The following is a 21258-nucleotide window of genomic DNA, read 5'->3' as shown; positions in this document are numbered from 1 at the left end:
AATCTGACCTGTCTATTCTCCTATTACCCTGGTTCAATCCACTATTGTCTCTGTTCTTTCTGCTTCTGCCTGTTCTGTTCACTCCTACAATCCATCTCCCCAAAAAAGCTGCAGAATAACCTTTTAAAAATGTAAACAGAATCAAGACTTGCCCCTACATAAAACCCTTTAAATTCACTCAGTTCGCCCCATCACACTCAGAATAAAATTTAAACTCTTGGTTCCTTGTAGTGAAAGCAAAGGAGTCAGACCTTTCCCGCCCCGCCCCGCCCCGCCCCGCCCCGCCCCGCCCCGCCCCGCCGCGCCGCGCCGCGCCCCGCCCCGCTCCGGCCCGCTCCGCCCCGCCCCGTTTCGCCGCGCCGAGCCCTCCCACCCCGGCTCCGCCTTCCCCAGCCCACCCAATCCAGTGCGCATGCGCCGCGACCTGACCCGGAAAAGGCAGCCTTCAGAGCCCCACGTGTTCGTGGAGCGTGGCGGAGATGGAGAGTGAAAACGTCGCTGAGGCTATGTCTCCGGGAGAGGCGACGAAGAGTGGCCCTCGGCCTGCCGACCGTCATGGCCTGCTGAAGCACAGCCGCGAGTTCTTGGACTTTTTCTGGGACATTGCGAAGCCGGAACAGGAGACGCGGCTTGAGGCCACGGAGAAGCTGCTGGAATATCTGCGCGCAAGACCAGAGGTATGATGGGGGAGCCTGAGGCAGGGAACTGCGTAGATTTCAGTAGAGATGGGGAGGCCGGCCACAGGAATTGGGGATTGGGGGCACGTGGTCGGAACCTGGATGCCCAGGTGAGGGCGGGTCGATGGTTAGGGGTAAGCAGGCGCGGTGCGATTCTTGTCACTGGTCGACCCGGGAATGCACTTGGTTCCGCAGGGATCCGAGATGCAGTACGCCCTGAAGCGCCTCATCACTGGACTCGGGATGGGGCGAGAAACTGCCCGGCCCTGCTACAGTATGGCCTTGGCCCAGGTGAGGTGGTGACTCTTGAAGGAGACTAGCCATGCTGGTCAGAACGGTGGGGAGTGAGGAGGGCAAGAGTCTCAGCTGCAGGTGAGGAGTCAGCGGTCTCCGGGGCAGGAGAGGTTGGGATGGGTGACACCTGAGCTGATGGGAGGCGTCCCCACGTGGAGGTGGAGAAAGTGAGAGCCAGGCCTGTCAGAGAAGCCCCTGAGGATGGAGTGGGAGGTTAAGCAGTTTCCTTCTTGGTGCATGGGTTGACCGGCCTCTGAGGCACATTTTACTGGGAGTAGTAAGCTTTGGAGTGGGTTCCCTTACCTCTGAAATGTTTGGGACCCTCCCCTCACAAGGGCCACTCAGCAAATTATAGGCCACCTCTGAGGAACTTCAGCAGCTGGAAGGGCAATAAAGACCAGTCCTCGAGGATCAGCCTGAGGGGAGCTCAGAGCAAGCTGTGGGGATAGTGTTTGGGAATCTAGGGGCCAAAGGGAGTACTTTCTGCAACTCGAGCAAGCATGGGCAGGGAGGCAAGATTGAGCTCCATATGAGTTGCAGGTTCTGTTGTTAGTGCTGCTTGGAGGGGCATGAGCAGCTTCACAGGCATCCTTGTGGGAGCAGTGGCCCAAGGCCCATGGGCAGAAACTGAAGGGAGTCGTGGGAGGAGGTTGAGGTCTGTTGGGTTGTGGTTGGGTCACTCCTCTGAGCCCCTCTCTTCCTCCTGCCACAACTCCTGGCAGCTATTACAGTCTTTTGAGGACATCCCTTTGTGCAGCATCCTACAGCAGATACAAGAGAAACATGACCTGCAGAAAGTTAAGAAGGTGAGAACTAGTGTCCCTGGGGAGGTCAGCGGCCCCGGGTTGGGGAAGACTTGGGCCCTCTCACCAGTGACTGGAATCCTTTTCTAGGTAATGATGAGACCTGCTCTTTTTGCAAACCTGTTTGGGGTGCTAGCCCTCTTTCAGTCAGGCAGGCTAGTGAAGGTAAGAGCTTTGGGGTAAGAAGAGGTATGTGGACTGGCTTGGGAGTGGCAGGGGACAGTGGCATGTCCTGCTCATACCTCTGCCCCTTTGTGGGTGCTAGGACTCAGAGGCACTGATGAAGTCTGTGAAGCTGCTGCAGGTCCTGGCCCAGCATTACAACCACTTGCATGAGCAGCCCCATAAGGCCCTGGTGGACATCCTCTCTGAGGTACGGGCTTGCCGGCTGTGGGACCCTGGGTAGCACTAGTGGTTACAGAAACATGGAGAAGACATGAGTTAATATGTGGAAATGCTCTATAGAGCAGCAAGATCCCATAGAAATACAAAAGTGTATAATGGACACATTTTAGTTGCTATATTGAAAAGGTAAAAAGAAACAAATGTAATTTAATAACATAATGGGCCTATTAGGTTACCTAAATAATAATCTAAAGTGGTATTTCAATACATAATCAATATACAAAGTTGTATTGCTTTGACCTATGTGGCTCAGTGGTTTTGGGCATCATCCCACAAAGCAAAAGATTGGTGGTTCGATTCCTGGTCGGGGCACATGCCTGGGTTATGGGTTCAGTCCCAGTAGGAGCACATTTGAGAGGCACTGGATCAATGTTTCTCTCCCTGTCTTCTCCTCTCTAAAAATAAATAAATATCTTAAAAAAGAAAAAGTTGTAGAAGTAATTGTGGGAGTGGAGGTCACATTAAGTTTTTGAAAGCTGGTATGTATTTTACACTTACAGCAAGATTGCATTCATGTTAGTGTAACCCGAGTGCTCAGTAGCCACTTGTGGCCAGTCTGCCACATTGGACAGTACAGTCCTAGAAAAGTACCTGGCAAGTGGAAAGTATATTAAATACATTTGCCATTGTTGTTTTTGGGCAGAGTTGGCTTCTCAGGGACCCCCACTGCCCTTCTTGGGAAATGGTGGTAGACTACTAACTGGAATCTTCTGCTACTAAGGAAAAGGCAGGGACAGCAAAGTCCTGGGCCCCAGCTTTCTGCAACTCTGGCTGCAGAGCTAGAAGGACCTGAAGCTGAATCCCAGCTCTCTACTTGGGGCTCCTTATATGAGAAGTAAGCTAGTTGGAAAATCCCAAAAGAGGAATAATTAAAATGGTGACCTCAGGCTAATTAGCATCAGTGGGATGCTTATTTAAAACACAGCTTCCTGAGAGTTGGAAATTTGAGCTTTATAACAAATACTCTCTGGTTATTCTGATGCCTACCTAGCAAGGTGGATTGTGGCTGTCCCACCTCAGACTGGCACTGCGCTAGGGCCCTCAAGGGAGCCTGGCAGGTAGAACAGGGACCATTGGACTCACTTCACAGGAAGAGACGAGGGTGCTATGAGGGAACCACCTTCCTCACCCCGTCCCCCCACACCAGGTCCCGGACACCATGTTGCAGAAGGTCCTGCCTAGGGTTCTTAAGGCCGACTTGAATTCGGTACTTGGCACCCCTGAGCATCTGGAGATCTTCCTCTTGGCCCAGCAGAAAGTGCCCGCGAAGCTCAAGCAGCTCATGGGACCGGTCAACCTATTCTCAGATGAGAATATCCCCAGGTGTGAGGGACATGGGTGGGTGGGCTCCCTGGGGCCAAGGGGCTGCGTCTGGCCATCCACAGATTTGTCGCATGGCCTGGGGCTGTCCCTGCTTCCCTGGGCACCCTGACCCTTGTCTGTTCAGTGGATGCCACCTGAGTCCCCTCTGACCTCCTCCACAGACTGGTGAATGTGCTAAAGATGGCTGCCACCTCGGTGAAGAAGGAACGCAGGCTGCCCGCTGTGGCTCTGGACCTTCTCCGCCTGGCGCTTCAGGAAAACAAGTTCCCGCGGTTCTGGAAGGAAGTTGTGGAACAAGGGCTACTGAAAAAGCAGTTCTGGCCGGCCAGGTGCCTATGGCGCTTGTCCACTCTCGACCCCCTCTTTCCTGTTTGTTAAGCAGAGATGGGTTGGCAGTCCCAAAGTCCACGCAGGGGAGCTGACGGCTCTGACCAGGCTCTGTCATGCATCCCCTTAGCTACCTGTGTTTCCGCCTGCTGGGTGCATCCTTGCCCCTGCTATCCAAGGAACAGCTGCAGCTGGTGATGCGGGGAGACCTGATCCGACATTATGGGGAACACATGGTCACTGCTAAGGTGGGTGCCTCCCCTGTAGCCCAGCACTGCCAGAAACAGCCAGCCTTCCTGCCAAGAAGGGGGACAGGCCGCCTTAGGTGTCAGTCAGCTTCTGGAAAACAAGGTTGCTCTTTGCTCCAGCATCAGGGGTCTTCCTGCCTCTGGTCCTGCCTGGTATGGGCAAGCACAGCTGCTATTGGAAGGAGCCTGGGACCTGGGTGTCCCTTCCCTCTGGGTAGAGTGAGCTACCTCAGTCCCTCCACCTCTTCTTCTCCTCTGAGCAGAGTTTTGGCAAGGTCAGCCCTCCTGCCCTCAGGCCCCTCAGCAGAGGCATTACAGCCAACAGTCTTTCCAGACCTCCATCTACCCCAGTGTGGCTCCAAGCATTGTCCGTGGTTCCCACACTAAGCTGAGCACTGGACAGGACAGTCAGGTGGTGGTTAAGAGTGTGGGATGGGGGACCAAAACACCAGGTCCCAGCCCTGGCTCCCCTGCACACTAGCTGTGTGACCTGGCACTGGTGGCTTCCGTGCCCCAGGCCTGCCTCTCCCTGTCTGTGAGATGAGAGGAGTGGTACTTCCTCAGAGTTGTGAAGATACCCAGTTAATACCCAGGGTCGCTTAAAGCAGTGCGCACTGCACAGGAAACAGCTGGGCCTGCTCCTGTCACCAGCTCACTTGCCACCATGAGCAGCTTCAGAGAGCCACGTTCTTGGTGGAATTCTGGGAGAGGGACAGGTCAGAAAGTAGATAGCAGTGAAGAGCACAGGCTGGGAGGCCAGGCTGAGTGGGCCCACATCCCAGGTGTACCACTTGGAGCCCCCAGAAATGACCCTTGTCAGCTCTTCTGTACTAATCTGTAAAATGACAAAAGAGGCCCACTGCAAAAAGTTGTTACAAAGATTAAACAAACCTTGACACAAAAACATCTGGTGCCCAGCACTCAGAAAGCATGCAAGAGGGGTTAGGTTGTAAGCCTCACTATGACACAGCTAGGAGCTGGCAGACGTGGGATTTGAACCCAAGTCTGTTTAGTGGGCCAGGTGGAGTCTGAACCACTGCTCTGCCAGGCCTTGCACCCAGAGAACAGCCTGTCCTGACCCATAGAGGGATGGAAAGAGGTTCCTTCTGGGGCCAGAATTGTGGAGGGAGACCGTGAGGATAGGCAGAAGCACTGGGGTGCTGGGGCGACTGGGCCTGGCTGTGCAGGGCAGGAGGACCTGCTGGGTCTTGGTGTACCCTGTTGTGGAAGGGGCTCTCGGGGCTGTTGGTCACTGCTGTTCCTTACGCTTGCAGTTCCCAAGTCAGTTCAAGTTTGCTCCAGAGATGAATGAGTACGTTGGAACCTTCCTGGAAGGCAGCCAGGATGACCCCGAGAGGCAGTTGGCCGTGGTGGTGGCCTTCACATCTGTCACCAACCAGGGCCTTCCTATTGTGCCTACCTTCTGGCGGGTTGTGCGGTTCCTGAGTGGCCCTGCCCTCAAGGGCTATGTCGCCTGGCTGCGGGACATGTTTCTCCAGCCTGACCTGGATGCCTTGGTGGACTTCAGCACTGGCAATCAGAAGAAAGCACAGGATGCTTCGCTCCATGGGTGAGTGGGACCTGCTGAGTCCAAAGACCGGATCCCTCCTTCCCACAGTGTTGGGGTCCATCGAAGGGGAGGGGAGGAACCAAGCTTCTCTCTCTAAGTGGTGCCTGTGACCTGGCTTCTGCCCTCCAGGCCTGAGCGAGCTGTGTTCCGGCTACGGAAGTGGATCATCCTCCGCTTGGTCAGCATCGTGGACAGCTTGCACCTGGAGAAGGAGGAAGCCTTGATTGAGGAGGTGGCCAGGTGTGCAACATGCTCAAACCCCATTCCCCGTGGGCAGGACAGCTGAAGAATTGGGCCTCTTACCTAGTCCTACTTTCGGTCCCCCTGGAGCCAGAAGTGTTGGGGTCCAGTTATCCATTAAGGGCAGACAAGCCATTTCCTTGGGAGCCTGTGAAAGGAAGGGGCTCTGGAAGTGTGAGGCTGCAGGGCCCTCACAGCCTTGGGCTGGCTCTGTGTGTCCTGCAGGCAGCCTCTGCACGTTGGCAAGAGGCTGTGTCAGGGATGCCTCTATAGCGGCCACACCTGTGCTGGGTACTCACTCAGCTCTCACTGCAGTCCCCAGGGGCCAGCCCGGGTTGGCAGAAATGATGGTGTGGCTTGGGTGAGGCCACACAGCCTTGAGTCTGTCTTGGCTCTGAGAGAGGGATGCTGGACCCAGATCTGAGAAATGTCCACTCCCTCTCATAGCCAGAGTGGCTCCCTCTTTCTCCTCCAGGTCTTTGGTGAAACCATGAGGAGGGGCTGGTGAAAATGGGTGGCACTGAGGCAACATAGCTTGATCTCCCACTCTCCCCAGGTTTTGTTTCTTCCACTCATTCTTTGAAACAAAGAAGCCCACATCCCAGATCCCGGAAACAGAGCAGCGGTTCTCCTTTCCTTTGGAGGGCCGGGTCCGAGAGGTGGTTGGCAATGCCTTCTTCAGGTAGGTCATGGGCAGCCTGGGAGAAGCTAATGGTGGGCTGGCAGGGTGGGAAGGCGGCCTTGAGGATGCTTGCTCCCTCCAGTTCTAAGCTGGGAGAAATTGTAGAGCTCCTCCCTCTCAGAGTTTCAGTGGGGGTGGGAGGTACCTGGCCATGTTTACTAACCCTGCCTGTGACCTTGACCCTGCCCTCACCTAGCCTGCTGCAGACTCTCAGCACACAGTTTAAGCAGATGCCAGAGCAGACCCAGGACAGGCAGCCCTGGACCTACCGCCTGGTACAGTTCGCAGACGTGCTGTTGAACCACAGCCGCAACGTGGCCCCCCTGACACCCTTCACTACACAACAGCGCCAGGCCTGGGACCGGTGAGGGGTTTGATTTCCATGGGGTAATGGGTGGGACACTCTGAGGTCTGACACTGGCAGCAGTGGCCTGAGAATATGCCTATCTCCAGGATGCTACAGACTCTGAAGGAACTGGAGGCTCGCTCCTCAGAGGCCAAGGCCAAGGTCACTGCCTTTCAGCACTTGCTACTCCTGGTGGGCATCCACCTCTTCAAGGTATGGCAGCCTAGAAAGGAGGAGGGGTTATGGACCTGAGGTCTGGGCCACTACAGGCTCCCTCTTGGGAGGCTTAAGGGCTCTCCCAGGGAAGGCTCTGGGGAGCTGAACTCGTCAGGCTTCCTAGGCCTGCTGGTCCTGGTGGAGCTCAGTGCCAGCAACTCTTTTGACCCTGTGGTTTCTTCTTGACTCTGAACCTTCATTTCTCCAGAGATTTTCCTCTTGTATCACATGTGGCTCTTAGGAAGCTGTTTTGAGCCTGCCTCTCCCTCCCTCTCTCTCCCTCTCTCTCCCTCTCTCTCTCTCCCTCTCTCTCCCTCTCTCTCCCTCTCTCTCCCTCTCTCTCTCTCTCTCTCTCTCTCTCTCTCTCTCTATATATATATTTTTTTTTTTCAGTTCTAGTTGACACACAGTATTAAATTAGTCTCAGGTGTGCAACACAACGATTAGACATTTCTGTAACTTACAAAGTGATCCCCCCCAGTGAGTCTAGTACCCATCTGACACCCTGCATGGTTATTGTGGTGTTACTGATTATGTCCCCAAAGCTGTACTTCACATCCACGTGACTTTTTATAACTGGCAGTTTGTTCTTCTTAATCCCTTCCCCCTTTTCACCCAGCCTCCCCCATCCCCCTCCCATCTGACAGGCATCAAAATATTCTCTGCTTCTATGAGTTTCTGTTCTGTTTGTTCATTTGTGTATTTTATTATTTTTAGATTCTACTTACAAGTGAAGTTATGTGGTATTTGTGTTTCCCTGTCTGGCTTATTTCACTCAGCACAGTTCCCTGTAGGTTCGTCCATGTCTGGGCAGGTGGCAAGATTTCGTTCTCTCTTATGGCTGAGTCCTATTCCATTGTATATCTGAACCATTTCTTTATCTCTTCATCTGTTGATAAGCACTTGGGTTGCTTCCATATCTTGGTTGTTGTCGATAACGCTGCAATAAACATAGGGAGGCACATGTCTTTTCACGTTAGTATTTTGGGATTCTTCAGATAAATACCCAGAAGTGGTATTACTGGATCTCTCTTTGTCTCTTGTAGCCTTTGTTTCAGAGTCTATTTTGCCTGATATAAGTATTGCTACTCTAGTTTTTTTCGTTTTGTTTCCATTTTCATGAATTTTTTTTTCCTGTTCCTTTACTTTGAGTCTCTGTGTGTCTTTTGATCTGAAGTGGGTCTCTTCCAGGCAGCATAAGTAAGGGTCATGTTTTCTTATCCATTCAGCTGCCCTGTGTCTTTTGATTGAAGCATCTAATCAATTTGCATTTAGAGTAATTTTTGATAAGTATGTATGTAGTTAAATTCGTATTTTTTATTTTCTTTAAAGAAGTTTCTTTTTTGTAAGATTTTATTTATTTTTAGAGAAGGGAGGGAGGGAGGGGGAGAGAGAGAGGGAGAGAGGGGGAGAGGGGGAGAAACATCAGTGTGCGGTTGCTGGGGGCCGTGGTCTGCAACCCAGGCACGTGCCCTGGCTGGAAATTGAACCTGCGATACTTTGGTTCGCAGCCCGCGCTCAATCCACTGAGCTACGCCAGCCAGGGCTAAGAAGTTTCTTTAATATTTCTTACAATACTGGTTTGGTGTGATAATCTCCTTTAGCTTTTTCTTGTCTGAGAAGTTTTGTTGTTTTGTTTTTTAATTTAATCTTTATTGTATTTTTTACATTACCATTTAGTCCCCTTATTCCCTCTGCCTCCCAGGAATCACCATACTGTTATCCATGTCCAAAAGTCCTTTTTCCTTTTTGCTTGATCCCTCCACCTCCTAACCCCCACCCCTTACTAGCTGTCATCTGTTCTCCATCTATGAGTCTGTTTCCATTTTCCTTGTTAGTTCAGTTCATTAGATTCCACATGTGACTGAAATCATACGGTGTTTGTCTTTTCTCTGACTGGCTTATTTCACTTAGGATAATGTTCTCCAGGTCCATCCATACTGTTGCAAAGGGTAAAACTTTCTTCTTATTTCCAGCTGAGTAGTATTCTGGGAAGCTCCTTATCTGTCCTGTGATTCAAAATCTAGCCTTGCTGAGTAAAGTAATCTTGGTTGTAGGTCCTTGCTTTGCAAAATCACTTTGAAGATTGCATGCTAGTCCCTTCTGGCCTTCAGAGTTTTTGTGAGAAATCAGCTGACAGTCTTACGGGAGCTCCCCTGTAGGTAACTAACTGCTTTTCTCTTGCTGCTTTTAAGATTCTGTCTTTGTCTTTCACCTTTGGCATTTTAATTATGATGTGTCTTAGTGTGGGCCTCTTTGGGTTCATCATGCTTGGAATTTTGCTTATGTCTGTTTCCTTCAACAGTTAAGGGGAGTTTTCTGTCAATTTTTCTTGAAATGGGTTTTTAATCCCTTGCTCTCTATTCTTTTTCTAGTACTCCCATGATGCGAATGTTAGTTTGCTTGATGTTGTCCCAGGGAGCCCTTAAACTGTTCTCATCTGAAGGATTCTTTTTCCTTTTTGCCTTTCTGACCAGGTGTTCTCCACTGCCTTGTCTTCTGTGGTTCAGTCCCCTGCTCAATTAATCTACTCTTGATTTCCTCCAGTGTGTTTTTCACTTCAGTTATTGTATTCTTTACTTCTGACTTTTTAAAATGCTTTCTATCTCCTTTTTTATGTTTCCTATCTCTTTGTTAGAGTTCTCACTGAGTTCATTGAGCATCCTAATAACCAGTGTTTTGAACTCTTCATCTAGAAGATTGCTTGTCTCCATTTTGTTTAGTGCTTTTTCTGGGTTTTGTTGTGCTCTTTCATTGGGGACATGTTTCTTTGTTTCCTCATTTTGGCAGCCTCCCTGTATTTGTTTCAGTGTATTAGATAGAGCTACCACCCTGCCTGGCGTGGCTCAGTGGATTGAGCATGGGCTGCGAACCAAAGGGTCGCCAGTTTGATTCCTAGTCAGGGCACAAGCCTTCGTTGTGGGCTAGGTCCCCAGTAGGGGACATGTGAGAGGCAAGCACCCAGTGATGTTTTTCTCCCTCTATTTCTCCTTCCCTTTCCCCTCTCTCTAAGAATAAAAAAATAAAATCTTTAAAAAAGAAAATAGAGCTACCATGTCTCCTGGTCTTGACATAGTGGCCTTAGGTAGTAGGTGTCTTGTGGAGCCCAGGGGTACAGCCTCCCTGGTCACCTGAGCTGGGGCTCCAGATGTGTCCCTCATGTGGGCAGCATGTGCCCTTCTGCTGTAGTCGAGCCTTGATTAGTGTTGGCATATCAGTGGGAGAGATTGAGCCTTTGACTGATTGGCTGTGGGGACTGGTCCACTATAGAGTGGAGGAACTTGTGTGGGGACTGACCCCACACAGCAGGATCCGCTTTAGCAAGGCTCTGATGCCTTCTGCGTCGGCCCTTGGAGTGTGCCATTTGTGGAGGTGGCTGGGTGGTGCTCTCTTGTGGTCTGAAGCTGGCCACTGTTAGTTCTGGGGCCTTTTGGCAGGTGCTGTAATTCAGGCAAAGTTCAGCACTGCCCTTTGCTCTACTTGGGGTCACCTGGTATGAACTACAAAGTGATCTGCAGGAGGTTGCTGCTTGTGTTGGGCTTGGAGGTGCCTAGGAGAGGCTAAGCTGCAAACTGAGGCCCCCTGCCTCTAGTGCCGTGCTTGGAGCTGCTTAGCAAGAGGGTCAGGGCACATCAAGGCCAGAGGCTACTTATTTGGGATTTGTGAACCTTTGAGAGACTTTAGAAAGGTCTGTAGTATGAGCCAAAACAAGCTATTAGTATGGAAAAGCCACTGGAAGCAGCTTGAATGAGACTAAAAGTTGGGTAGGGCAGGGTCTCAGAATTACCAGGGCTGGGGGAACAGTGTTATACAGATTGATAGAGACTCAGATATGACCCCCACCTGCTCGTTCCGTGGAGCAGAGGTCTCAGCAAGGGAACAGTAGCCTCTACCAGCACCTCTGTCTGAGAGCAAGCCACCCTTCCAACCCTCACCCTGACGCCAGACAATTATATCCCTGGCACCTTACAAGCCGCTGGAGCTCAGAGCAAGAAAGTCCAGTAAGCCTGTTCGTGGGCCCTTTAAGAGGAACTCTGGCCTGGGACTGCAGCAGCCCTCCATGCCTCACCCATAATCGCCACTGGTTTTCACACCCAGAACTTGGGGAGACTTGTCTTCCCATCACTGGAACCCTGTGCTGGGTAGCCCATTGTGGTGCTGGGACCCCTCACTTGTGGGGAGGATCCCAGCAGCTGAGGTATTCCTCCAGACTTTTAACCACCACGTGTGAGTGTAGGACCAGCCCCTTCCACATCTCTGCCCCCCACCAGTATGGCTTCTTCTCTGTGTCCTTAGTTGTAGGACCTCTGTTCAGCTCGGCTTCAAGCGGTTCTGAATGAGGGGCAGTCTACGGTCGTAATTTTGATGTGGCCGTGGGAAGGGGCGAGCACAGCATTTGCCTGGCCCTCCATTTTGACCGGCTCTGAGGAGCTGGGCTCTCACGACTGTGGGTTTTGTTTTTGGGCCCAGCCATGGACGGGTCGTGTGGGTGAAGTTTGGCCACAGTGCCCCTTCTGCTCCTTGGCAGTGGGCTTCAGGACCCTGGTGACTGGGGACATGTTTGAGCCCACCCCAGACCCAGGGTGTGTCAAACCCCCGGGTAAAAGGTGCTTGGCCAGGGCTCTGGGCTTCTGTTGTGGCCTTCACTCTACCACCTCTGGCCCCAACATTGAAACCCCCACTGTGCTGTGAGGGAGAAGTCTGCCTTTTCAGTGCCATGATCACACGGGCCGTTTCTGGAGGCCTCCTGAGGGTGGATGAGAAGGATAGGTGGCTGGAGTCTGGGCTTGTCCCCAGAAAGATTGGTTTAAATCAGTTTAAATTAGCTAAAATTGCTGTATTTTCCAAATATAATGTGCACCCACATTTTTGTGTGTGTTATACACAGGATTTTTATACCCATGGTCTGTAATCATTATAACCATATGTAATGTGAATCCTTATTTTTCCCTCAAAAATTTGGGCAAGAATGCACAATATACATGGCAAATACAGTAGTGATTTTCAGTCTTTTCTGTGTAGTAATATTGAGCCAGGTGTAGGAGGAAAAGTCTAGAATTGTGAATCGTGAGGCTGGGGCCTGCTGGCTTCCTGTGACTCGGCGCCAGCCATCCTTGGCAGGTTCTCTGCCTCTCTGGGCGTCTTGGGGTAGTTGGACTCGGTTTCCCTGAGGGCCCTCCAATCCTGTAACTGTACGTTGGATGTAAAAGGGCATCACCTCCTGGGCTGCTCCCAGGGTCTGGCTGGGGTCCTCCGTTCTGGATGGCGAGGGTGACTGGCCAAGGCAGGCTGGAGTGTTCTCAGCATCTAGTGAGAATACTCCACTTGACCAGCCCCTCCCCCGGCTCAGCAGAGGCTGGGAATGGGGCTTGGCTCCTGATTTCTGCCCCACACACAGTCCCCCACAGAGAGCTGCGACCTCCTGGGTGACATCCAGACCTGCATCAAGAAAAGCCTGGGGGAGAAGACCCGCCGGACCCGCTCCAAGGCCGCTAGTGGGTCGTTGCCCCTGGGGTGGGGGGCAGGGCATGTCCTGGGCACAACAGAGACCCGCAGTGGGGCAGCAGTGCCCTGCTCTGACTCAGACCTCCTCCTGCTTGCAGACCCCCAGGAGCCGCCATGGGTGGAAGTGCTGGTGGAGGTCCTCCTGGCCCTCCTGGCGCAGCCCAGCCATTTGATTCGCCAAGTGGCCCGGAGCGTGTTTAGCCACATTTGCTCCCACCTGACTCCACGTGCTCTGCAGCTAATCCTGGATGTAAGTTGGGGACCTCTGGGGAAACGGGTCCCAGGATGTGGCTGCCCTAGGACCAGGCTGCGCCGGTGCTGTCCTGTCAGCCCCTGTCCTTGCCATAACCTGCAGAGTGGGGGGGGCCTCACTCACACTCTGCTGCCGTGCAGTCCTGTTCCAGGGCCTGCTGAGCAGTCGTTGTGTCTGTCAGGGTGCTGGCACTGGCCGTTGGGTAATGTCGCCTTGCCTCCTAGCCTTCACTTTCCTCCCTTGACCTTTTGGCCAAGACTGGACTGAGCGAGGTCAGGGAAGTTAGTCAAGAGGGCCCAGTGTTCTGAGGAGAGTAAAGGGTCAGCCATCTGGGAATGCCCTGCAGGTGCTGAACCCCGAGCAGAGCCAGGACGAGGACGACAACGTGGTGATCATGGACGATTCCGAGAAGCAGCTAGAGGATGAGGAGGTACTTAACAGCAAGGGGCAGTGCAGGGTGGCCGGAAGCATGGTGTGCAATGGGGAGGGACTACACACTGGCCACCCACAGGACAAGAGCTCGGAGGGCGAGAACAACAAGAACTCCGAGAGTGAGGAGGAGAGCACCGAGGAGGAGAGTGACGAGGAGGATCGGGACGGGGATGTAGACCCTGGCTTCCGGGAGCAGCTGATGGCAGTGCTGCAGGCAGGGAAGGCGCTGGTGAGCAGAAGCTCCGGAGGGACTCCTGTCATGGTTTGTGTATGCACGTGCCCACGAGCTGCCAGGCTGCTCACTGGACACCTGTCCCTCAGGGTGGAGCGGGTGACGACGAGGACGATGAGCTGGACGATGAGGCCATGATGGCTCTGGACCAGAACCTCGCCGGCCTCTTTGCTGAGCAGAAGCTGCGCATCCAGGCACGGAGGGATGAGAAGAACAAGCTACAGAAGGAGAAGGCGCTCCGGCGGGACTTCCAGATCAGGGTGAGCCTGAGAACCGGCCTGAGTGCACTCCCCAGCCCAGTCGCCTTGCCCCTCTACGCCCTCCCACACCTGACGGAGCCTCCTCATCCCCTGCCACAGGTCCTGGACCTGATAGAGGTGCTGGTGACCAAGCAGCCCGAGAACCCCCTGGTCTTGGAGCTGCTCGAGCCACTGCTGAACATCATCCGTCGCAGCATGCGCACCAGCAGCACCAAGCAGGAGCAGGACCTCCTGCACAAGACAGCCCGCATCTTCACGTGAGCACGGGTGGGGTAGGGGCGGGCGTTGGCACGTCCCCCGACCAGTGCTCAGAGGAGTGCCAGGCCTTTTGGGTTTCCCAAGTAGAAAGGCTGGAGCCAAGCTTCCAGAGTGGGCCCCCTTGGCTCTCAAGGTTCACTGCTGTCCCCAGAGCCACATGTCACCCAGCAGCTCACACACAGGCCTTCATTCACCTGTCCATCCTCTCATACTTAGCAGCTCCGCACTACACCAGCAGTCCTCACTGCAGTTGGGGAACCAGCCTGGTCATCCAGTGTCCTGGGGCTGTGGTGGGGGAAGGTAGTGGATAAGGGGCAGCAGGCACACAGGTGGTGGGTGCACTAAACCCACTTGAGCTGCCAGGAAGGCCTCCTGGGAAGGTGTCAGCAGTGCTGGGAGCTGTAGGTTCCATCGGACCCAGAGACCACTGGCAGGACAGAACAGGTCCAGAAGGTTTGCAGCTGGGAAGTAACAACCCTGTGGACCCCACCCTAGCTGTGCCAGGAGCCACAGAGGTGTTCTTACCAGAAGCATAGGTAGGGGGTGGAGGCTGGTTTGCCTTTTAAGAGAAAGGTGGCAGCGTGGGCTGTACGAGAGCAGTGAGCCAGCCAGAGGGACGATGCAGGGGGCAGATACAGATCTGCCTTCCAGAGTGCAGAGTAGCTCGGGGACAGAAAGTCCTGGGGCCTTGAGGTGCCGAGCACAGAGCAGAGCAGGCGGGCAGAAAGACGCGGGCAGTGCTCCCCCAACAACTCTCTCACGCCGGCTTCAGGCTCCACCTTTTCCGCTAGTTTTCCCTGCCACGTGCTTGGGCAGTGCTGGGCTTACTCAGTGCCCTGCCTCTTGTCCCCGCTCTGTTCCCAGCCCTGCATGGCCATGCAGGGTTCTGAGCACACACATCCTGGTCTTGCTTCACAAAGGACTGGAGCCAGTGTTTCACAAGAGACAGATGTAGATGGGAATGTGGACCAGTCTGGGGGTGTTCGGCCCGTGGTATGGCCTCAGCTCGGGGAGCCAGTTTCCCCTCTGGCTTGTCCTCAGAGCAAATCTGCAGGTGGCCCTGGGCCTCCTTCTGCAGCCTTGGTCAGATCCCTTTTCCTCCCCAAGTGTCTCCCTGCCTATGAAGTGGGACTTGGGGTCCCTACACTTAGGGTTGGCTCTGCTGGGTGGGAACGTGGGTGGGAAGAGAATGTGTGACCAGCTCCACCCCTTCCTGCCCCACAGACACCACCTGTGTCGCTCCCGGCATTACTGCCGTGACGTGGGCAACAGCCTGGAGACTCTGTATGCCCAGGTGGAGCGGCTGGTGCAGCAGGCCAGCCACCAAGCCGACTCCTCTGTCTCCCTCTACTACTTCAACGCCTCTCTCTACCTGCTCCGGGTCTTGAAGGGTAACGCTGCTGAAAAGTCCACCCGCCAGACCCAGAAGAAGGAGAAAGCAGGTGCTAGCACCAGCACAAAGCCCAAGGGCCCCGAGGTGAGCAGACCCTGGCCCAGGAAGGCTCAGCCTAGGAAGTCCGGGGCCAATAGGTAGGAGCAATCCCAGCAGTAGGCCCGGACCATCTGTCGGTTTCACAGGTGGGGAGTTGAGGCCACGACTCCCCAGGGACCCAGCTTTCGGCCTTCCCTCTCCCTGGCATCACACTGACTCTTTCTCAGGTGGCCCAGGCGGCCAGCTGCTTAGATTTGAACCTCGTGACCCCGATCTACTCATCAGCACTGAGCTCCTTCCTGACCAGGCGCAACAGTCCGCTCACCGTTCCCATGTTCCTCAGCCTCTTCTCCCGACACCCGGTGAGTGCAGGGCCGGCCCGCCACCGCAGGGCCCCTATACAACTCAGTGCCCCATCTCACAGCCCTGCCATTCCCTCCCTAGATGCTCTGTAAGAACCTGCTCCCCGTTGTGATCCAGCACGTGACGGGCCAGACACGGCCTCGCCATCAGGTAAGGGCCTGTCTGAGTCCCCTACTTGGCTCATTCTGGTTGGGTGTCAGTGAGGCCCAGGAGGGCGGCCCTGGTGAGAATAAGGGTGAGCAGGCCCACCCCACCCCTTCCTCCCTGCCCTGGCCAGCCCATCCCTCACCACAGGCACACTGTAGCTATGGGGGTGGGGCAGCTTTGCCCCAGTACTTCCACTTCCCACGTGTTGGAGCCCTCCGACTACTTAGCGCTCACACTTCAACCTGCATGGGGGAAGGCCCTTGGCTGTCTGCTTGGGTGTCTGGCTGACAGGGGCAGGGTGGGGATAGGGACGAAGGGACTGGGGAGGCTGGAGGATGACAGTACCGAGTAGTAAAAGGGTGTCAGGCACTGTCTCAGTCCAGATTGCTACCTCTGTCCAGCTGAGAGCTCCTGCTCCCCCACACCCCAGGCCTCTGCTCCCTCACCTGCCTGAGAAGAGGGGACAGGAGTGGATGAGTACAGACCCCAGAGCTTCACAGGAACAACCCAGGCAGGATGGATTCAGAGCAGCAGGCTACCCCTCATTCAGGCTAGGGTTGTCTTGGCCTTAGCAGCTGCCCAGCAGGCTGCCAGAACTCTTGGGGTCCTCTCGGGCACCTTAAGCCTGGCTCAACATGAGAGGTCTCCTGGTGACCACATTCCACCTCCACAGGCGCAGGCCTGCCTGCTGCTCCAGAAAGCCCTACCTGTTCGGGAGCTGAGACTGTGCTTTGAGGACCCCGAGTGGGAACAGCTGATTGGCCAGATCCTGGCAAAGGTCACAGAGGTAACAGCCATGGAGGTCCCTTCCCACACCCCCATCAGGAATGGTTCAGAAACAGGGAGCAAGGATTTACTGGGACCCCAGTCCTCGGGTGGTTTGGGGTTGCCCCAGGAAGGCGTGTCTTCTGTCGGGGCTTTGGTCTCTTGTGTGGGAAGGGGCTTCGGCAAGCGCTGCGGAGCAGCTCAGCATGGCCACCGCCTCCTCAGAACTTTCAGGCACTGGGCGAAGCGCAGACCAAGTCGGAGCAACTGAAGGAGCGGTCCTCCTTGGAGCTGCTCAACACTGTTCTACGGATTGTTCATCATGAGGTAAGCCTTGGGTTCGGAAAGGAGGTCACCAGGCAGGCAGAGGAACTAGTCTCGGCAAAGGCCTAGGGGCGGGCAGGTAGCCATGTGGGGAAGGTTCTTGATGCCAGGGGAGGAATTGGGCTGTTTTTGTTTGCGGGGCTAGAGAGCCGTGGACACAGGTGATTGGTTTGGGTGGTGAGAGAGCCAAGCCAGAGTCTGGCTGGGCTGGGGTGAGAGGGGGCGCTGTTGTTCTTTGTGCTCTGGTAAGGAAAAGCTGAGCAGGGGCTGGGAGGGCCCGGGGTGAAGACACTCCTGGTGGGCAGCTGTCCGGAAGAAGCCAGGTCTCCAGGCCTGCGGGAGGGACAGGAGGCAGCTGAGGATGAGTGGTTCCCTCAGTCTGGCCCAGAGGGAAAGGTCTGGGAGCTCTAGTGTAGACACTGGTCACAACCCACTTGCAGGGCAAGCTTGTTGAGGGGGTCCTCAGGGAGGGGACAGGGCCCAGGCTGGGGCCTTACGGAACAGCCAGTGGGCCTGAGAAGTGGTGCCCTGAGTGGCAGTAAAAGGCCAGGACAGAAGGGTGTGTTGGAAGCCAGTGGGTCTCAAAGTAACCCAGTCAGATATGTTGGCAGGGGAGAGGGAAGAATGGCTTCGGCCACCCTGATGTCATTGCATGGTGCCCTCAGAGGTGGCCAGCGCCACCGAAGGCAGGACTGAGTGGGAGGTGAGGACATAGAGATTGGGGTTTCTGGCTGTGGGGCGAGGGAACAGACATGGCCCCTGGGGCTCCTTTTTCTCCCTAAGGCAAGTGACAGTGGTGATTCATAGGCAGAAGGATTGACTGAGGGTGCAGAAGGGGGTGTGGGGTCACCAGAGAGGCAGTAACTGGGCAAGGGTGGGAGGACCGGCAACCAAGAACTGGGAAGAAGCCCTGCTTCCCATCTCTGCTGTAGCCATAGCTTTGCCACCCTTTGCAGAAGATGACCGTGGACCTGACAGTCGTCCAGGGCGTGCTGCAGAGCCAACAGTCAAAGCTGCAGCACAGGGTGCAGCAGCGGGAGCACTCGGCCGGGTCCAGCCGCCTCTACGACCTCTACTGGCAGGCCATGAGGGTCCTCGGGGTCCAGTAGGTTCTGGGAGCGGCCCATACCTTGGGAGGGGCTGGAGAGACCCTCACGCTGCACACATCCTGCTGTGCATGCTCCAGTGTCAGAGCTTTGGGCAGTGGGTCCCATGGGACCACGGAGGTGGAGGGCACACCTGCCCTCCCTGGACACTTCCTTACTTGCTCACTTCCTCCCAGGCGCCCCAAGTCGGAGAAGAAGGATGCCAAGGAAGTCTCCACTGCCATGCAAAGCCCCGTTAGCACAAAACGGAAGAAAAAGGGATTCTTGCCAGAGACCAAGAAGCGCAAAAAATGCAAGTCAGAGGGCACCACACAAAAGGATGTGCAGCCTGCAGCCACCAGTGGGGACCAGCCCCCCAGCGCAGGCAAGAAGAGGAAAAGGAAGAAGGCTAAGGTCGCAGCCCAGGCCCAGGTGAATGGGACCCCTGTAGCCAAGAGCCCTGCCAAGAGTCTGGCCCCAGAGCCCCCTGCCTGGAGCCCCAGCACCCCTGCCAAGACCCCAAAACTACAGAAGAAAAACCGGAAGCTGTCCAAGGTGAATGGAGCCCCTCCCATGTCCCCCACGGAGCCTGCTAGCAAAAAGCAGCACCAGAAGGAGCTGCCCCAAAAGGGGGTCTCAGGCAAATCGCCCCAGTTGGTGCTGCCACGGAAAAAGGCAAGATTGTCTTTGGCCAGCAGGAGCCCCAGCCTTCTGCTCCAGAGTGGGGCCAAGAGAAAGAAAGCACAGCTGAGGAAGGGGGCAAAGTCCTGAGCGCGGGCCCTCTCCCTCAGCCCCTCCCTGTCAGCCTTAGAGACCCCTATTTTTTCACCAGGATTTTAATAAACAAGCCACTGCGTGAGGTACTGCCGTCGGGCACTGGGGCGGAGGCCCTGCCACAAGCATGCCCTGAGTCGTCTGCATGGTCCCATGGGGGCACACTAGCCGCCGTTTCTCAGGACAGAGCACATCTGAATTGTGAGGGCTGGGACCTCGGCTCCCAGCCTCGTGGGCCAGGGCCAGGGTTCTGGTGTTCAGGCAGTTAGCACAGGTAGATGCCACCAGTGCAGTGCCAGTCACCGAGCTGGCTGAGCCCAGATGTGACCACTCCTTGTGCACCCCCCCCCCACCAAGGCTACTTTCCTGCAAGAGGCCCCAGGGCGTGATTTAAATAGGTTTATTTCTTCATTTACAAGAGGAATATATTTGGCTTCTCTCTTAAGACTCTGAGATTCACAATCAGCAGCTCTAAAAAATAAAGGAGCAGTTTGGCTTCCGGAAGGAAGAGGAGGCAACACTTGGACCTGGTTCTTGTACAACAAGAAAACATTGCTGGGGCCCCAGTGGAGGCTGGGGTGAGGGTGGAGGCCAGGCCGGTCTATGGGGATCACACCCCCTTGGTAGGCCCCTCTAGGGTGCCCCAGAGCTCGGTGGGGAGTGGGTATTCCAGTAGCTTACACCACTGAAGCCACACCAGCTGCTAACTACAGGGCAGAGAGAGCTGGCTCTTAGGGTCTCCCCCTGGCTGCAAGGGGCCCCCAGACCAGAACCACCTCGATTCCAGCAAATGTGCAGGGAGGGGGTGTGGAGTAGAGGGGATGCAATGTGCTGCCCACTGGGCGCCAAGGTCTGGTGTGAAGTTCAGCAGCTGCACCCCACAGGTGGCTGTGAGGATGGGACAGTACGCAGATGGGACCACAAGTGTTCGTGGGCTCTGTAAGCAACAGCGCTGATGCTTGGGTGGAGCTGGTTCTGGGGTGTCAGCCTCTCAGGCCTCAGCCTGCACCAGCTCTTCCTTGGATCAGGAGCTCAGCGGTGGCTGCTTCTGGCTGTCAGAGCCCTGGTTGCTGCCCGTGGTTTGGGGAAGAGTCCCCCTAGGCTCTGCCTGTGGGATAAGCCTGTTGTGGGGCAGGAGTAGGTTCTGGCTTCTGTTGGGGGTCCAGGAGGATAGGAATGGGTTTTCCAGGGACTTCGAGGAGCTCTGTCTCCCAGGCAGGCAGCCCCCAGATCACAGGTCTGGGGGCACAGGTGGTATGTGGCAGCCACCAGGGCCTTCACCCCTGGTGATGCTAGCTCCCCACTGGGATGGTTCCCCACCCTGGAGCCGACCCAAAGGCGCAGAGACGAGTGACCAGCCAGGCTAGGGAGTTCTCAGTGTCGGTGCCAGATTGAGTCTGTCCATGGTCTCTGAGGTCAGAGGCCCAGCTGAAAGGCTATGGTCCCACACACCAGGGAGCCTCAGAGCCTAAAGTGACACCCTGAGGCCTGGGCCACCCTTGGGTGCAATCCAGGAGCTTCTGGGTCTTCAAAGCTGCTGCAAGTGCCGTGCCCAGCCAGCCACGTAGGCAAGTCCAGCTCCCTGGCCCCACGGTCTGGAGAAGGCAGGGCCTTGCCCAGGGTCATGTAAGCTGGTGGCAGGCCAGACTCTCTCCACACACCTGGTGGGGGCTGCTGCCGCCTTGGGTCCCAGGGGCCCTGCAGCCCTAACCCAGGGCTGGGGGTCTGTCCAACTGTGTGGCCCCAGCACACACTGCCCTCCAGGTTGGTTGAGGACACAGCTTCCTCTTGGAGCCATGGCCACCCAGCAGTCCCAGACCAAAGATTGTGGTCGTCCAGCCGTGGGTCGTGTGGGAAGCTAGACAGCCCCGCAGGGCTAGGGCTGGGACGCTGAAGGACACCTCCCAGACTAAGTGGGAGGGAGCGTTCTTCATAGTTCCAGAGGCACCTAGAAGGAGGGGGGGTCAGAGGTCAGAGGTGGGGCTTTGGGAGGAGTCATTTAGAGCTTCCTTCCTTCATTTTCCTTGCTGTTTGGAGAAATGCCTTTCTCTGGCTCTGGTGGCGTGTGGGTCTCCTGGGGCCTGGCTGTGCGGTGGTGACCTCAGGTCTCGCACTGCTGAGAAGTGCCCCTCCCAAAGGAAGGTCAAGGTAGGAGTCGGGCCCTGGCACCTCTAGGAAACCGGAATGACGGAGTCCAGGACAGCAGGGAGTCCTGGCTAGCTGTGGCCCTGACCCATGCCCCCACCTCTTCTGAGGAAGGAGGGGGTCTGGTTTACTGGAAGAGGGAACCTGCACCC

The 21258-nt window shown here is 55.3% G+C and overlaps 2 protein-coding genes across 6 annotated transcripts in view; one reads left to right on the top strand and one right to left on the bottom strand.

Annotated features, from left to right (window-relative positions):
* The first annotated feature begins 437 nt into the window (after nucleotides 1-437).
* On the top strand, nucleotides 438-19479 carry MYBBP1A (MYB binding protein 1a). The gene is made up of 26 exons (XM_045824079.1): nucleotides 438-677; nucleotides 873-968; nucleotides 1694-1777; nucleotides 1865-1939; nucleotides 2040-2147; nucleotides 3327-3502; nucleotides 3664-3831; nucleotides 3960-4077; nucleotides 5352-5647; nucleotides 5777-5887; nucleotides 6444-6569; nucleotides 6766-6933; nucleotides 7023-7128; nucleotides 12530-12626; nucleotides 12735-12886; nucleotides 13236-13319; nucleotides 13401-13550; nucleotides 13643-13813; nucleotides 13913-14070; nucleotides 15296-15548; nucleotides 15731-15865; nucleotides 15948-16016; nucleotides 16687-16800; nucleotides 17004-17105; nucleotides 18059-18207; nucleotides 18385-19479. The coding sequence occupies exons 1-26, from the start codon at nucleotides 480-482 to the stop codon at nucleotides 18956-18958; spliced, it is 4038 nt and encodes a 1345-aa protein (XP_045680035.1). The 5' UTR covers nucleotides 438-479; the 3' UTR covers nucleotides 18959-19479.
* The window catches only part of SPNS2 (sphingolipid transporter 2), a 37517-nt gene continuing 35605 nt past the window's right edge, over nucleotides 19347-21258 (bottom strand). For 3 of the 5 annotated variants that reach the window (XM_045824081.1, XM_045824080.1, XM_045824082.1), the window contains one exon: nucleotides 19347-20909. In XM_045824081.1, coding sequence (XP_045680037.1) covers nucleotides 20423-20909 — 487 coding nt within the window. In that variant the 3' untranslated portion in view covers nucleotides 19347-20422. The remainder of the gene's footprint in view (nucleotides 20910-21258) is intronic. The other 2 variants (XM_045824083.1, XR_006783973.1) reach the window with 2 other exon arrangements.

Source organism: Phyllostomus hastatus, unplaced genomic scaffold (assembly GCF_019186645.2).
Source record: "Phyllostomus hastatus isolate PE091 unplaced genomic scaffold, TTU_PhHast_1.1 phas_scaffold_55, whole genome shotgun sequence".
NCBI classification, from domain to species: Eukaryota; Metazoa; Chordata; class Mammalia; order Chiroptera; family Phyllostomidae; genus Phyllostomus; species Phyllostomus hastatus.
The sequence above is the reverse complement of the archived record's forward strand: the minus strand, read 5'-3'. Positions and strand labels throughout refer to the sequence as shown.

What these genes read in the sequence shown, in the direction of transcription:
- MYBBP1A (XM_045824079.1), top strand. Translation starts at nt 480, where the DNA reads ATGGAGAGTGAAAACGTCGCTGAGGCTATGTCTCCGGGAGAGGCGACG. An exon ending in AGTCAGGCAGGCTAGTGAAG is followed by an intron (nt 1,940 to 2,039) that starts GTAAGAGCTTTG and finishes TGTGGGTGCTAG; the next exon opens with GACTCAGAGGCACTGATGAA. An exon ending in GGCGGGACTTCCAGATCAGG is followed by an intron (nt 13,814 to 13,912) that starts GTGAGCCTGAGA and finishes CCCCTGCCACAG; the next exon opens with GTCCTGGACCTGATAGAGGT.